Consider the following 18,158-nt stretch of genomic DNA (forward strand, 5'->3'; position numbering starts at 1 on the left):
GCGTGTTCCAGAGCCAAGGCGTATGATTAACCCGGGAATTATTGGCAAGACGATTATTCAGGAGTGAATGAATCACAGCAAGAGCGCGCTGGCAGCCGTCCGAAGCGTCATCATTACTCTATATGGTCACAGAACTCCTCGATGAGTTACAATATCCTTATAATGTACTGTAAAGGTTAATGTGTCCCATAAATAATGAGGACTATTTGCATACTGCCCCCCCCAAAAAAACTGGACTGGATCAAATTAATTAAGGAACAAATAGTCAATATACTATTAACTCATGTGTTACCTGACAGCATGAAAGCTTGAGCCAGCCCTGCCTAGCCTAGCTGATACACATAGATCTGAAGTTGCTAGCGTTCACCCCAGATAACTCTCTGACCTCCCAGATATTAACAGTATAAACCTTCAGAATACACCAGCCTATTCAGCTTGAGGGAAACCTACATCCTGCTGTTTTTCCACAATGCCTACATACAATAATACAACATCAAATAAAGCACCAAATCTTTATCATTGAAAGCACGGTCTTATGGTTTCTGGACCACAAAAAGACAGTGTGAGAAAAATTAGACTCAACTTAGATTGTGAAATAAAAGCTGAATGTGACAGTGACAGTCAAGTACGAATAGCCAAACTAGATGTCAGCGAACATTGCATAACTGTGCTTGAATGGAATGCAGTACTACTTACTGGGATCCATTTTTAAAAAGCCCAGATTGAGCCATAAATACTGTTCTTGGTGACAGAGGGCTGCCAATTTTACAGAATCAGAATATCTGCTCTCTTAAAGAGTGGTCTTCCAGCATTATTTCTCCTTTACCAACTACCATGAGAGCTGAGGCACAGGATCAGGAAAAAAGGCAAATATTTTCAGAGCTTCAAGCTTGTTTTTTTTTCACTTTTGGTAACAACCCCCTCTTTCTAGTGGGAACTCTTTCACCTTAAAAATCTAGTCCAGATTGGATCGCTAGACATGGTGGGCCCAGTGGTGTAATATAAAATGATGGGGCCTCCCAGCAGAATGTGATGCAGGGCCACTGAGTCTCACATTTCTCACAGGTAATAATTGTAACCCTGGGCATAGTTTGCGTAGTAGCGATATGCGTAGCTTGTCCGCACTGTGCAATCATTGAAAATGGCATCTTGCACAGTGCGAGCTGTCGTTTTCTGCCGCTCAAGTAGATTTTTACTCGAGCGGCAGCTTTCTCAACGCGGACTGGTAATTTCTCATCGCGAGCGGTCGCAATCATACGCGACCACTTACAATGAGAAACCTAACCTCCCCGCGTTGAGAATCTCGCCGGGAGGTTTATTTTCCACGCTCGCGATCGCCAACTTGATGTTGCTGATCGTGAACGAGGAAAAAGTCTCGCCGGGATGTCATTTTGCTCGCTCGCGGTCGCCAACTTGATGTTGAGGACCACGAGTGAGCAGAAAATGCCAACTGCGCTACGCGTTTTTGCACTGTGCTACGTGCAATTCGCGTAGCGCGAAGTAGCACAAACTACGCAAACTACGCAAGCGTAGCGTAGTTGGCTGCCCAGGGTTAATTAATTGGCCTTGTGCTGAACAGGGGCCCTGAATGGTTGAGGACCCCCCACACCGAAGGGGCTTCAGGTGTCTACGTTACTCCCCTCGGTGGGCTATTGGAAATAGGAGAAATAGAGCCAACACCATCCACCCACTGCTGCTGCCTTTTAGTAGGACGGCTATTGGAGTCATACCATCTATATGTCTAAAAACAATTGCACTATCAAGGACAGTGTCATCAAGAAACCTTTAACAGTTCCAACAACTCAGTAACCCCAATGGCCTTCACAGTTTTCCCCACAGGTAGAAAGGTCTAATTACTTCAGACAGTGGCTGGGAGCAGGAGGATTTCTGAACAAGAAGTTGGTAGAAGGGATGACGTTCTCCAGGTGAACTGCTGCCAGAATGCCAAAGATCACATCCCCCTCCTTGGAATAGGATTCCATGTTTGGTGTGAAGATCCTACAGCGAGTTGTTCTGTCCATGGCAGCCACAGCAGATGATGGTTCCCACAGGTGTGTAATGATAATTACATGTGCCAGGACCATATCAAGATATGGAACTCGTTGACTATCCACTATCATTTTCCACAGTCTGGAGGCGATAAAGAGATTAAAAAAATTGATATGAGTTAGCATGTGAGAGTGAATTATTCTCTTACCCATAAGCATTTGCTCCTGCTTTGCACTACCTATTGAACATCGCCCTCAATAATAACTTAAGAGGCACAGAAAAGCTTAACTATAGACATACCTGCTGTGAAGAGCAATATGAACATTTTGGACTATCAGACATGTACATGAGTCATGCAAGAAATACAACAAAGTTTTCAGATGGGAAAGAGATATATTTAAAGAAGCTTAAGCCCCAGTGAGCGTAACATTGGGTAGCAGTTAAAAAGAAACACTGTCAAGTCCATAGTACTTTTGTATTTCGTTTGCATGTGTATAGTATTTCTATAGCATGAACCTAGCCAAAAGGAAGAGAACCACTGAACAAGGCTAAAGACAAGTATAAAGTCAATAAGTGTTAGGAGAAGTAGCTGGGTTGTGGACAGTTAATGCAATGTGATGTAGTGGTCTTTAAAGAGGATTTTGGGGAAAAAATACCTATTTCCTTATTAACTCGCATTTGATGGTGGTGAGGAGCAAATCTTCCCTCTTAGGTTCTTCTAAGTTAGACTTTAATTCCAGTCTTTTGTTGTATATATCAACTGTTCGTTTTCGTATTTCAATGGTCGGTAGATTTATCGGCAGACTCCGATTTGCTGGACAAATGTGTTCCCGACCGCTTTGGCATCTGAATTACTATCTCATATAATGGCCTCTATTCTGTAGTAGGAAAAGCTCATCACTTAAGCGCTCCTGTCTTTTTTCATCAAGTCGATTGAGGGGCCATAAATCCTGTGCCTCCTCTATCATATTGCACTTAAATCTGCAGAGTATCGAGGCACCGGATTCTTCCGTTCGAGTGGCATGTAGCTACCTGCCTAGATACTCTGCAGATTTAAGTGCAATACAATAGAGGAGGCACAGGATTTATGGATTTATGGCAACAAGGCTTTTTTAATAAAAAATAATTTGTGACACCTCTTTGAGAATCATTAAATATATGATTTTAATAATTTGTATGGATAATATCACTGTATTGATGTAAAGGTATGACTCAGTTGTGAGTGCAGCTTGTTCATGTTAATGTTTTTTTTGCACAAAACCAAGGGAATATTTGTTTTTTACCTTCGAAATGAAAGCCAGTGTATAAGAAAGAAGACATTTTGAAAAATACCCTCTATATGATATGATAGAATGGGGGTTGTATGTTGGAACAACGAGTTTCTCAACCCCTCATACCTAAACAACGCGGTCTGTATAACAACCATATCTTAACCACGCATTGCTTTACCACGCATGCCTTTACCACAAGTTTTCGTGGTAAAGGCTAGCCTGGTAAAGGGGTATGTGTGGCTAAGGTTACCACCCCCCTCCCCACTGCCCTAAAGTACAAACACCCCCGCCCCCTCCCACCCTTGAGTGCAAATTCCCGTACCCCCTCCCAACTCCTACGCTGTGTCCTCCCCCTGCCCTAATGCCTAAATCCCTGTCCTAAATACTACCCCACCCTCCCCTAAACCTTAAATATTTACCCAACCTCCCCCATAGCCCTAAAAAAGACCCACCCTTCCCAAATCCCTAAAAACTACCCCATCCTCTTCCCTGAGGCCTAAAAACAACCCCTTAAAAATATCCTGAACCCCCCTGAAAACTACTATGAACCCTCCCATCCCTAAAAACGATCACCCCTGAAAACTACCCGAACCCCCCTCCTTCCCTGAAAACTACCCTGAACCCCCACCACACCTAAAAACTACCCCAAACTCCTACAACCCCTGAACACAACCCCAAACCCCTCTCCACCCCTGAAAACTACCACGAACCCCCACCACCCCTGAACACTACCCCAAGCCCCAACCACCCCTGAACACCACCCAGAATGCCCTCCACCTCTGAACACTATCCGGAACCCCCACCACCCCTGAACACTACCTCAAACCCCCACCACCCCTGAAAAGTACCCCAAACCCACACCACCACTTAAAACTAACCCAAACCCCCACCATCCCTTAAAAACATCCCAAACGCCACCACCCTGAACACTACCTGGAACCCCCACCACCCCCAAAAACTACCCAGGATCCCCACTACCACTTAAAACTACCCCAAACCCCCACCATCCCTTAAAAACATCCCAAACCCCCCACTACCCCATAAAACTATCCTGAACACTCACCACCCATAAAACTACCAGAAACCTCCCCAGACCCGGCCCCAGCCCCACTTACCTGTCCGTGTCTGCTTTCCAACGCTCCTCTTTCCCCGCCCATTCTTAAAACTAGAGCGCATTTGCCTTAACCACACATGTACGTTGTTAAGACAAAGTCGCTGTTCGGACAAGCGTGGTTACTCTTGCGGGCTTCGGAACTCGTGGCTCTGGCCTCGTAGTTCTGCATGTTTCCCTAGTACAGGTACCTACATATTCAGAGATGTACATATAACCACTGTGTAAGCAAGTGGCTCTGTATATACTGTTCCCAAATAGGTACAGTGTGCACAGAGTCCCCAGTCCCCAGTCCCCAGAGGTTTGGTAGAGGCTAAAGTTAGATATCACCTTACTCTATAAAGTGGTAGCTTGGTCGAGCAGTAAGGCAGTATCAGAGGACATTGTAAAGCATTTGTTGTGCGCACTCAGTCAGCAAATGGTCTCACACACTCAAGAACTGAACTCTAGGCCAATGGTTTGTATATAAAAATATATGCTTGTTTTATTTTAGAACCAACAATAGGTATCAAAATATACTTTCTCAAAATGAGATGCTTTAGATAAATACTTTCAATAGGCAATAGACTTTTGAATGCAATAGTCACATTTGTTGCAATAGCAACACAATTTCAAACACAATTATACATTGAGCTCAATGGGAATTTCTAGTTAAATGCAATAGATTACTTTTTGGATTACTTTTCTTACCACAGGACTGGATCCTAGATTCAGTCCTGGGACATCTCCTGTAAACAGTTGAGTACAAACGTTTTGGTTACAGTAGTGATTTTTAAGGAATATTATTGTATTTTAAAAGTTGACACAAAAACTTTTTCACATAGAATCACCAATGTTATCCTGTGGGAGGAAATTCACTTAGCAGGTAAGTAGGGTTATTGTTACTTTTTCTAACTCAGTGTTGGATCCTGGATCCAGCACTGGGACATCTCATGTAAACAGTTGAAAGAATGTGTTTTTGTTATACAGGCGATTTTTAACGAATATTTGTAAGTTTGCAAAATCGACAGAAGAATTACTGGCAAAAACCAGGCAATGTTATCCTATGGAGGAAAATCAAGTTATAGGTAAGTAAGGTTGTAATTACATTTCAGGGTCAGTGCTGGGCACCAAGATCCAGCACTGGGATCTCTCCTGATAGCAGGTGAGTAAATTTGTTTTCGTTATTCGGCTGATTTTAGATGAATATTTTAAAGTTTAAAAACTCGACACAGAAGAATTTCCAATTGAAACCAGTAAATGTTACCCTATGGAAGAAAAGTGAGTTATTGGCTTTTGGGTAAGTATTCGACTGGCAGAGTTAAGGTTCTGGGCATAGACTCAGGGGTCTCCCAGGGTCAGGTAACTACAGTTGTTACACCCTCAGCAGCACAGGGGCAGCCGGGTGTAGAGTGAGTTAGGCCCAATGTTATCCTATGGGAGGCAGGGGGCCTTTGGTTGGTGGTTGCTGGCTAGCAGGCCACGCGGCTGTGGGAGCTGGGCTCCTGTTCACTTGCTCAGGGCAAATGGGGAAGTAGATTAGAGTAGAGGTTGCACGGCCAGGGGCACTCAGGCAGCTGGGTTGAGGGTGCTTCTGAGCCATTGGCCGCTCAATGGATTTCAATGGAGAAGCTCAAGGAAGAACAAAGACTGCAAGCTCGGGGACGAAGATTCTTCAGGTGCGACCACAACTTCGAGAGGTAAGTTGGGTAGTGGGAGGATAGGTAGGCACCCAGGAGTTGGGCACAGGGGGTCGCAGGGAGCCGGGTGCAGGGGTGCCTTTTGGAGTCGGGAAATCTTACCCTCTGCTGGTCGCGGTTGGAGGGGTCCCTGGTTCTGAGGCTGCAGGCGTCGTCAGGAGCGTCAAGGTGGGTCCTTTGGTGCTGGATTCGGGGTCACAGTCACCAGGGGGACATCCTCGTGGTCTTTGTCCACTCCGGCAGAGGCCAGGCTTGGCGGGTGCAGAGTGTGCAGGGTTCGCGGTTACTTGCTTTGAGCAGTACCACTGCTCGTGGGAGTCCCAGTTAGTTAGAGTCACAAGGCAGTCAGGTCCTCTGGGGTTTTTGAGGTTGCTGACCACTGGAGACGCCGGGGTTTAGCAGGAGCAGATTCGAGGGTCGACAGGCCGGTAGGGCTGGGGCCAAATCAGTTGGTGTCTTCCTCTTGTTAGCAGCTGCACGGCAGGTCTTCTTGTTTCTTGATCTTCTTACTTGTTTTGATTTATAGATCTAAGGAAGGAAGTTTTATGGTGCCCCTAAATACTAAATTTAGGGGTGTTACAGGTAGGTAAAGGGCTGGGACCAATGGGTCCCTTCCCTGGGGTGGGTACACCCTCTATCCTGCCCCCCTCCTGTGGGATGAGGCAGTAGCTTAGTCCTGATTGGGCAGGGCTCATCATCTTCAAGATGGCGAGAGCTCGGAGATGTGCTTCACCTCGCCTCCCCACCTGAGGGGTGGGGTTGGCAGAGGCTGGCACACCCCCTTTCCTTCCTTGGGGTTTCCGGACAGTCTTCAGAGTGTGGGTCAGAACCATTAGGGGCCAGTTGCTGAGTACAGAAAGTGGCCTGGAGAAGCTCACAAAGGTGGCATGCCTTTGAAGCTTGCCCTGCCCATCCTGGAGGAGGAGACCTAGCACCTCATCCAGGATGTGCATTGTTGCAGGCCCAGGAGAGCGGATGGCTCGCTACCCAGGGCTCCAGCAACATGTCTGCTGTGTGGCAGCCTAGGCAGCCCCTCAGAAAAGATGTGGATTGTAGGTTAGGTTCAGGGGGCATCTCTAAGATGCCCTCAGTCGTGCATTGTACATTAAATCCCATACTGGCATCAGTGCGGGTTAAATGTGCTGAGAAGGTTAATACCAAACTTCTCAGTCATCAGTGTTGCCATCATGGTGCTGTGGAGTTCGTGTTGACGACCTCCCAGCACCATATACTCTTAATGGCAGCACTGCACTTACAGTGTCCAGGATTGGACCTGGGTACTGTAGGGGCACAGGGCTCATGCACCTGTACCCACACCACTGGCATAGGGCACCCAGCTAGAGGGGTGACTGAGATATGCCAGGGCAGTGTGTGTTGTGGGCATGGCACAAAGGGATGTGTGCCATGTCGACTCTTTGTTTTGTTCTGCACCCAGACACTCAGTCAACAAGGGCAGTGTGTGTGTGTCAGGGTACAGGGCTTCTAAGGGTGGCACAATAAGTGCTGCAGCCCTTAGGGGCCTTCTCTGGTCACAAGGCTCTGCGTACCTAGTGTACCATTTACCAGGGGCTGACATGTGGCCAGAGATGCCAATCGGGTTTAGGCTTCAACACAGTTTTAGGGAAGGAACATAGGTCCTGGGTACCTGATTGGCAGGAGCCCAGGGCACACTCAGTCAAAGTACATCAGCAATTCAGCAAAAAGTGGGGGCATACCATGCAAGAAAGATTGCACTTTCTCACACACTGCTGCTAAACTCCATATCTTGTGACCTTTTCAGTAATACATAGGATTCCTTGATACCCATTTTCCACACTACATATTTTATCTATACTTGGTGCTCAATGAAAAACAATTGCACAGTGCAGTTCAGTTGTTGAATCTGAGTTCTTTGAGAACCTAAAAACACCATATAACCCCGCAACTAGATGAGTCTTGCGGACGAAATAGTATGTAACTTTTATAAATCAGCCATTGTGTCAAAAAGTTGTCATAAATTACCGTTTTTTGTGCATATTCTTGAAAGCTGGAAAGATGGTGAGTTTAGCACATCAAACTGTTTGTTGATGCCATTTTTAGGAAAAGAATTAGACACATTTATGCAGAGCACTTCTTTCCTATTTTTCCCAAAAACCTCAAAATATAGCTATATTTTGCTTATTTTCTCGGTCCCCTCCAAAGGATTCCATAAAACATGGGTATCTTTAGAATCCCTAGGATGTTGAAAAAAAGGACACACATTTGGTCTGGATACCTTATGTGGAAAAAAAGTTATGGAGCTCTAAGTGCAAATTACCTCAAATAGCCAAAAAGGGCTCAGCAAATGGGAGGGGAGAAAGCCCTAACAGTTAAAGGGGTAAGGGCATCCTGTTTTTTGCCCATTTGCATATTGAGAATACATTCCAAAATACAGACAGTATCGCCTATTCCATAAAAAAGGGGGAGACACATCATAATAATCCTTGTGGTACCGGACTGTGAGCAGGCTGGCTTCCTTTGAATTAGGGCTGGTTATGGAGCTGTGGCTGTTCTAAAAGGGACTACCAAGTATCATTTTCCTGCAGTGCTAACCCCACCTGCTAGAGCCTGCTAAGCTAGCATTTAGAGTTAAACACAAAGGACTCTACTGTACCTTACTGTAGATTTTGGGAATCCAACACTGTCACTACACTCCGAAGATTAAGCAACATTTGTTGTCAGAAGGTGAGTTTAGGAGAATATCTGGCAGACTTTTCCAGTGCAGTTCCAGGAGGTCTAAATACATGGGGGCAGATTTACAAGCCCCTCGCGCCACTTTTGCGTCACTTTTAACATGGGAAAACCGACGCAAAAGTGGCGCAAGTGGCTTGTAAATCTGCCCCATGCTATTTTGTGGATGACCATTATGTAAGTATTTTACACTTCAAATGTAAATTCATTATATGTACATTTATTTTACATGGCTTTCCTGAAAATCATGCATGTATATAGCTGACTTGGACCTACACTGGACCTCGGTGACCTGTGACAGTCAAGGGGAGAGCAAGAAAACACAGAGCTTTTCTTCAATCAATCCACCATCCTAGGTGTAGAAACATGGGGGCAGATTTACAAGACCCTTGCGCCTCTTTGACGCCACCGTTGATTCACTGTTGTGACGCAGCGGCAGCGCAAAACCTGTGCCATGCTGCGGGGTATTTACAACGTGACGCATTTGGGAGATGCGTCACGTTGTAAAGCCCTGCGCCAGAAGTAGGCGTTCCTGTGCGGGGGGGGGGGGCGTTCCGTCGCAGGAACGCCTCCTAATGGTGGCTGAGTGAAATCTACAAGATTTCACTCAGTCACTTTTGAGCCCATGCTGCGTCAAAACTCCAGCAATGCGCTGCCTTTACGGCACAGATGTGTCACACATCTGTCCGTTTTTGCCCCATGGTGCGCCGCATTGTAAATGCAGCACATCCATGGTGGCGGAGCCGTGACGCACAATAACTTGCGCATCCCTGCTGAGATGCAGGGATGCACCAGTTATTGTAAATCTGCCCCATGCGGAATACAAGAAGTGTTACTCAATCGCCTCATGTACACACATGCATATTCACAACTCTCATTTAAGGCACACATGGGGGAATCAGTGGTCCTATTGAGGAGAACTATACAGAGTTATAGGTGGGTGAGTGTGGGTAGGGAGGGCAGCAGAAACATTGGTTAGCTGTGTCCCATCCTCAATGGAGGAGCAGTACAGGTGGTTTGGGTTAGTTGGGAGGAGTACATAATTAGTGCATGTCCTTTCTCCAGCACTGTCTCCCACTATTATGCGGTGAATCACAAAAACCATTTAGAACAATCCCAGAGAGCTGGAACTCTGTGTTCAAAAGCTGGAAATTATACTAGGTGTGTTAGAATGGTGACATCAAGAGCAGGCTGGCTCATCACTCCCATGTGCAGGCTGTTGGTGAGCAGTATCCAAAAATGTGATGTATTTACAAGAGATATGCAGGGTCACACTTTATTATGAGTATCCAATACAAAGGAAAGCAGAAATAATTCTATCCACCAGTTTTATCATGTATGTCAGTCACACCAAACATCTATGCAGAAATGGTCAAATAGACAGGGCTCAAAATATGATTGAAGCTCAATCAAGGATCCGTACAATTATCACCAACATCTTTGATGGATGCAAAGCATTTGAAAGGTGATGATGATTGTAATGCATTTTCGATACAACCAAAGAATAGCAGTAATGTTTGAAAGAAAGATTAAGTAACAAGCACAAGAATACATGAGGGACCCAACCAAAGAGTGACTGCAATAACTGACTCTAACTTCTCAATATTTTGGCAACTGTGTAACTCACATACAGTTGCACAGAATTACAACTGCAACTCGATTAAGTGACCATTGCTCTGTTTGTTCAGCAGAGAGGCCAAGGATTGGATGACCAAGTATTCTGAACACCGTTTTGACCCACTGACAGGTACTGTGAGAAATTCGCACAGTCTTCAGCCTTTGCTCCAGTGCGCCCAATGATGCTCAGATTTAATGTGCCTCAGACCAAGGGGCAGATTTATGTTGCCTGGCGAATCTCTGCAAATCAGCAGGGATGCACCAGGAAACATGCGGCACGCAAGTTTACCCTTGCGCCACCCATGATGCAGCGCATCATGGTGCAGGAATAAACAGATGAGTGTCGCATCTGGGGCGTAAAGTTGGCCCAGTGCTGAAGTAGTGTTGCGTGCGACACGCAACTCCAGCACTCCTCCAACCTACCCTATCCCTAACATGGTGTGTCAAGACTTACGCCTGTTTTAAGCAGGTGCAGGGTTTGACGCATCAGCGTTGGAAAAGTGACTCAGCGAAATCTTGTAGATTTCACTGAGTCACTTTTCAGGAGCGTTCCTGCGCGCGTAGAAATGCTCACATGAAACCTGACGCAGGTTTCATGTGTCGCAGGGCTTTACACCGTGACGCATCTCCATAGATGCGTCACGATGTAAATAGGGCGCAACGTGGTGCAGGGTTTATGCAGCCGCTGCGTCACAAAAGTGACGCAACGGCGGCGTAAATGTGGCGCCAGTCCAACATATATCTGCCCCCAAGTGATTAAAAGACGCGCTCTCCAGCCTTTGTTTCACGCAGATGGAAATTAAACTTTAATGTTCTCAGAAAGTAAACATCTATTTGGGGAAATAGAAGCTAATGAGTGAGTTGACATCACCGCTGCTGAGAAGTAAAGCTGAGTCACACAAATCCAAGCGCCGCTTTACATGGCCTGCCCATAATAAACATATGGGCTCCTTTTCCGATTAATTCAAACTAATAGTTATTAAACTAATAAATGAGTTCAGTGGATGGAATCGGATGCAGTAATTGGCTTATAAGTCACTGACATTTGGCCAAGAAGTCCTGTTAGGCATTATCCCAAGCACGCACAGATGTTTCCTTGTTGAAAGGAGATCAGTGGGTTGCGCTCCAGCTGCAGCGATGCATGTTTTGAAAGTCAATGAAACACATCAGTGAACTGATGCACCTGCTCTTGAGATCTGTAAGCACCCTGTCACTATCACCGTTGCAATTACTTGAGAAGCTTGAAGGAGGTGAGTGTGGCGCCCCCTTCCCTAATGGCAGCTGACTCGGTTCCTGGAAGGTATCCTCGTTTTCTTTTAACAAAACGAAAACACATTTTCTGTGCTGATTTCGGACCGAACTTGTAAAACTTGATGCGTTTTGAAGGCCTCTCCTTAAACATGCCGCAGGTGTCCAATGTTATCTTTTAAGTTGTTTCTCTAAAGGTTTCAGCTGACCTTTTTAGATAAATTCCTGCGATTAATGCTAAATAGCAGCTCACTCCTAGAAAGAAGCCACCTTCCTGCCTGTGAAGTGGGAGAAACTTGTACGAAATCCACCCATCTGGTTCTGAAAATGTCCTTCCTTCCCAGTGGCAGCGGGCACGGATCAGGCGTGGGGGGACGGGGGTGTGGGGGGGGAGAGGGGGGTTAGGAAGTTTAAAAAAACAAAAACGTACCTTGCCGCGTCGTTCCTTGTTTCTCCCCGTCATCTCTTCGGGCGGGAACAGGGAAGCAGGAAGCCCCCGGCTCCCCATAGCCGCGGTTCAGCGCTCAGCCAGGGACTGGGGGCCTGTAATGCAGCCGCTGTGGAGAACATAAAAAGTTTGCATGAATGTTTGGCTGGCCCGAGATGGCCGGCCAAGCATTCATACGCACTTGGAGTGGGCAAACCACTCCTCCCCTGCCCTGCTCTGAGAGCAGAGCAGCCTCACCCCGCCCGCAGAGCTGTTGCAGCAGGGAAACATAAAAAGATAATAACAGCCAGTGATTATCATTTTATGTTTCCTTTATTTACACTGCTAAAAAGCAGTGGGGCGACGCTCCTCTGCCTCAGCGAAGGAGCCGCCCTGTTCCTTCCGCTGTTCCGGCTCCAAGTGGTCTAGGGTGACCAGAGGCTGGCGTTAAGTTCCTTTGTGAGTATGCTGGAGGCAGCCCTGTGAAATGTAAGTGGGGCAGGGAAGAGCTCAGCCTTCCATCCTTCCTGGTAGGATGGTCCAAACTGCCAACACCAAGTCCCCTCTGTCTCATTGTTTGGGAGGAATACACAAAGGCCAACAGCCAACTATTCACAGTCATGTGACCCAGGACACAAGCAACTGGCATCAAAGGTTGGGACAAGAAAATGCCAACTTTATAAAAGTGATGCAGCAACAAATGATGGACAGAATGCTGAATAAATCAAACATTCACACCAGTCAAGAGATCTGGGATAAAGCCATCATAATTTTTCTCACTACGCCACCCCAGTTTGGACCCAGCCATATTCAAATCATATTGACCTTGGTCCTCATGGGAATAGTCCAGCCCAAGCTTGCAAGCTGGGCTCTCCATGGACTAGAAACAAGCATCCTGGGACCGTTTTTTGGGTATCACCCCTCATCAGCCAGGCTAGCTTGTATCCAGTGGCACCATGAGCAAGGGACCCACGTCTGTGCTGAGGATACTAGTAAAACCCTGCTTTTGATTCCATTTTGGCCTTCTCTCAAATGTAGGTACCTTTGGGTTGTTGATTATAACTCCTATATACTTGTATTCTTGCTCCTGAGTTATTTTATGGTTGTTTATGAACCAAGGTCCAGCGCTCTTGGGTTTTTTGCTGAATTTTAGCACTTTTGTTTTGTTAAGATTGACTTCCAGGTTGTTTATTGTGGCGTAGGGGCTTAGTTTTGAAGGCCAACTTTCTTCTGCTGAGGAGAAATAAGGGGCATATCAACAACAACCAGCGATAATTATCTCTAAGCGCACTTAGCGCTAGGATAATTATCGCCGGCTAGCGTGAATTTTTATCGCTGAGATAGCGTGCTATTAGCAACGCTTATCTCAATAGCGATAAAAATCCTCACGCTAACAGGCTAGCGTGAGATTATCGCTGGAAACCCAGCGATAATCTCACGTTACCTTGTTGATAGGGACAGGCAAACTTAGCCATGATATCCTCCTTCCATAGGATATCATGGCTAAGTCAGAAAAATACCAGACGTAAAAAAGCAGTGTTAACCGCGGTTAGCGCTGCTTTTTTTGTCTCTAACAGGGTTAGCGATATTCTTAATAATAGGAGAAATGTTGCTTAGCGACATTTCTCCTATTATTTTACTCTGGAACGCCCCCTTTGCATCTCATTAGAGATGCAAGGGGAAGCATAGAGTAAAAGGGTGCTAACATGCAAATTTGCATGTTAGCACCCTGTTGTTGATAGGGCGCTAGTTTTATCTCTACTTTTTTGGCTTTTAAAGCCAAAAAAGCAGAGATAAAGCCCTTGTTGATATGCCCCTATGTTGTCTGAGGAGAACTAAGTCAAACTAGGTTTAACATGCTTGTTAAAGGTTTTCACCCTAAATTGAGCGTGTGAGCATTGGTCAAGTCCTGCACTAATGGGAGATCCATGATAAAGATGTTGAAGAGAGCTGGTGCAAGCACACAGCCTTGTTCAAGACCTGGCGTGGTGTGGATCGTGCATGAGATCCTTGATCCATCTCCTATTTTTATCCTTGTCCAGGTTTTTACTTGGAGTAATTAAATTGCCTTCAGTAGATTTCCAGGGATGTCCCCAGCTGCAAGTTTGAACAAGAATCTAGACTTATCAACTTGGACGAAGGCAACGTCTGACCCATGAAACAGGCATGCAGGGAGCATTTGGATTTCAGGGTTCTGTTTATCATCATGCCGAAAGCTACCATAATATTTAGCCTCATTATCTAATAGGGCAATTATGCAATAATTTGCTGGGTCACTTTCTCTGCAGCCTTTGTATATCAGGTGCATGGGCCCATCTGGCCATAAATTTGGTATCATATTGTGAGCAAAGCAAAACTTGTGCAATGGGGTTAGATAATCTGTCCAGCATGTCAAATTTGATTTAAATAGAGAGTGTGGCAAATTGATTGGCTTATGGGCGTCGTCTGCTTTAATTTTAATAATCATCTTCGCTGTTTGTCTGATATATTTGAGTTCACAAGTTCTTCTGACTGGATGGTATAGTGAACTACAAAGTACTGTACCCAGGCTGACTCGCTGATGTTGATGCTGTTAGCAGTGTAAGGACATCCTTCTAGATTGTTTACAGTTCTCCAGAATTGTCTGTAATATCTGTTCTTACAGTCATGGAGGATTCTTGCCCACAAACCATCATTAAACTCCTGTTTTACTACCCATGTGGCATTTTTGTACCCTTGTCTGGCTTGTCTAAACTTTCTGCCAAGGTTCGGTTAGCAGGAGACTTTCTCACAGCTCTTGTTTGATGGCTCAAGGTTTGAGTTTCCCAGTCTGACTTTTGTTTCCTTTGGCCAAGCTGTTGTCTTTTTTGACGTACTAGATTTCAAACCTTTTCTAGCAGCTTGTCTCTGATTGACTCCCAGGCTTGCACTGGATTTCTGTCCAGGAGCAATTACGAATGTATAAGTGCTGCACCCTGCTTAATTATGACATTTGAGATTTGACCTTTCCATTGCAGTTTATTAGCTGATGATAATAAAGTAAGTGCATTCAAGTGTAGGCTGATTTTAGTTCTTAAACTTCTGAGCTAGGGACAGTGGTTGCTTTCCGGGTGTGAATCAATCTAGAACGAGGTTATCCGGTTAAAAACTCTAAGGAGCATCAGGGAGTAGGCAACAGTTGAACTTGACTTTGAGGAAATCCAGGTTTTTTCTGGTGCTGGTCGCTGGTCCTTGGACATTCTTCCATTTGGTACTCTCTGATCTATGGAGGCGCATGCCATCAGAATAGAAGCAACTTTTCTCTGAGAGTGCCAGCTGATCTAGGATCTGTCATATTAGATCTTGTATTTTATTGTGCTCCTCTGTGTCCTGTTGATAGAGGAGGTATACATTAAAGTTGCCAGTTAGTATACATTTGGCTGTGTTGTGGCCTCTAGTCCTATTCAAAGGGAATACTGTTTTGCCTCTACCTCAAATCCTTTTTTTTAAACAGCCAGATTAATGTAAGTTTAAGTTAAGTTCATTTAAATTTGGTGGAGTCCTCAGCTGAAGTCACCAAATACACAGACATAGTTTTGAAACATTAATCATGATACCCTTGAGCATTTATAATTTTAAAACATTATCATAATAGACTTTAAAACAGCTCTAAAAAACTCTTTAAGAATGTATACAATTTATAACAGGCAAATTCATCCGGTGCTGATTTACAGAGCTTAATTAGACCTTGTGAAGAAGAGACATTGTATCTGAGAAAAATAGGCCTTAAATACCTCCGCCGGGCTTCCACTAGGGTTGGATTAGGGCAAACAGACAAAACATGAGGTAGATCTTGTGTTCCTCCCTTACACAAGGCACAGAGCTCTGTTGTGTTTTCAGAGTTATTCCCTTTGCAAAGGGAGGATTTCCAACCACAGTTAAATAATACAGCGCCGTACCATTTGATCTAGTGAAAAATAAGTGTATTTCTCAGGGGATTTATAGTTTATATTGTTTGCATATTTTGTATAGTCTTTAAATTGAAAACAGTGTTCTACATCCAGGTCAGGTCCAAATTGATGTATATATTCAGAGTAGTTAGCATCTTTAGATCAGTCTTCCTGCTTCACTGCCACCATCCATGTGTGAATTAGGTCCATCTGTGTTGCCTGGGCCTTCAGAACAAGCACAATATAAGTTGACAGGACAACCCTTTGATGTATGTTTAACTGCAAAAGCATTGATTTCCATAATTCCAATCAACTGCAAGATTTCTTGGGCCCAGGTCTCCTACAGTGGTATAATGTGACTTTGCTGTTACTGTCACAGTTTCTAGTAGGTTTTTCTAAACCGCCTATGTTTCAGGAGCAGAATAGAAGAGCTTGTGGGAATGTGTGGTTTTAAATCATCCTGAGGCCTTATAAGAGAGGCCTGATGGAAGCCAGTTCCACAATATATCAGGGTTCTCTTGAATGGTGTGTGCCATGGTCGAAGTAGCGTGGTGATTCACACCTGCTGTAGTGTATGCCCAGTTTTTACCAATGGCAAATTTCTTTTTAAGACTATTGCTTCTTAGCGCTTTGAAAAGGCTCTGGGGTGGTGGCTAGTTAGATGCAAGATGCAAGAGTGAGGGTGCTTATACCCCACCTTGCATTAGCCACCATGAGCACAAACATTGTTATTCCCCCCCCCCCCCCCCCAATCAGGCGAAGCAAACTCTTTTGATCTTTCGAAAAATAATTTAGTCTAATCATCAACCAGCCTTCTAGCAATGCTTCTCATTTGGACAGCCTAGCAAATACTTTTTGAACAATTAACTTTTTTACTTTTCTTAAAATGTTCTTCTAATTTGTTGTTTGGATGTGTTTTTAGTTTAGGTATGGTTTTAATTAACCAAAATAAACTATTCATTCATTCATACCTTTATGCTGTATTGTGTTTTAGGATGCTTAAGTATGAGCTCAGCTGTTCAAAGAATCTGGCACAGCTATTATCTCACTGATCACAAAAACCCAGTAGTGGCCACATGTCCCTGAATTGATAGAGACACCTATATAGAACTGGCATCAGCATTTTTTCAATGGTGAAACCACTGTACCACACAACTACAGCCCATGTCGTCAATGGGTGATTCATATTTGATACACATCTGCCTAGGCAAGCAACAAGACATGCACCTTACAAGACTTGTTTCCAAAATGGCACTGAAACCATGAAAAAAAGATGAGCAGAATACTTGGTAGATGAAAGAACGATCATGTTATGCATTGAAAAAAATATGATTTAATATTCACACTGGATCAAGCAGTGAAAGATCCTACAACAGTGCTACAGAGTTTTACATTTATATCAGGTCACAAAAATAAATGGAGCAACATTTGAGTACTGCATTTGAGTATAAGAACCATACATGCCTATTTTGTAAACTATAAATTCACATCACCAAATAATAATCTTGAAGACCATGAGGGCAAAATAAATAAAAGACTCAAACACATGGTTTCAAATCTCTGATAGAAACATAGAACTCAAGTACATTATATTTTTAGTTAATGGTTTACTTCTCCCTTACTAGGCACGGAACTGTATCCCTATTGCGATAATTGAGAAGCTGTGCAATTATCAGGGGTGGAAGGGCACCCGGGACTGGGCGTGCTGCTAGTCACCTGTGGGCCCTGTCCACCAGCAGTACCTCGGATAGGTTTTCTGGCTTAAACACTTCCTTGATCATTGATTCAATACATAGCTCCATCCGGCTTGTGTTTGTGGTCTCCGGCAGCCCAGGAATGCGGAGATTATTGCACCATGACCTCGCCTCCAGATCCTCATTTTTAGCCTGGATCACAGCTGATACCTTCTCCATGTTCAGACTTTTGGATATGATGGCTTGAAGATTTTCCTCCATGGTCGAAATGCGCTGCTCCGCTTCTCCCAACCGGGCACATTGTTTATCTAGTTTAGTTGCAAAATGGTCCATTTGCAGATTAAGAGCATTTATTTCCCATCAATTGATTGTAAATTGTTCTGCGTCACCATTAGCGTCGCCTCCAGTGCAGAGGTGCATTTTTCTGGCATTTCCTGTTCGGAGTCAGACAGTGCATGTTGCTGAGACCAAGCAGGTTTATGAGCCTCAAATGTGAGGCGTGCCT

The 18,158-nt window shown here is 44.7% G+C and overlaps 1 protein-coding gene across 1 annotated transcript in view; it reads right to left on the reverse strand.

Moving 5' to 3' along the window:
- The window catches only part of LOC146796861 (vomeronasal type-2 receptor 26-like), a 197,328-nt gene extending 179,414 nt beyond the window's left edge, over positions 1–17,914 (reverse strand). The window contains exons 1-2 of the mRNA XM_085631397.1: positions 17,676–17,914; positions 1,858–2,130 (exon numbers count right to left, since the gene is read on the reverse strand). Of these exons, the coding sequence (XP_085487523.1) occupies positions 1,858–2,130; positions 17,676–17,914 (512 nt within the window). The remainder of the gene's footprint in view (positions 1–1,857; positions 2,131–17,675) is intronic.
- Between the last annotated feature and the right edge of the window lie 244 nt (positions 17,915–18,158).

Source organism: Triturus cristatus, chromosome 10 (genome assembly GCF_964204655.1).
Source record: "Triturus cristatus chromosome 10, aTriCri1.1, whole genome shotgun sequence".
NCBI classification, from domain to species: Eukaryota; Metazoa; Chordata; class Amphibia; order Caudata; family Salamandridae; genus Triturus; species Triturus cristatus.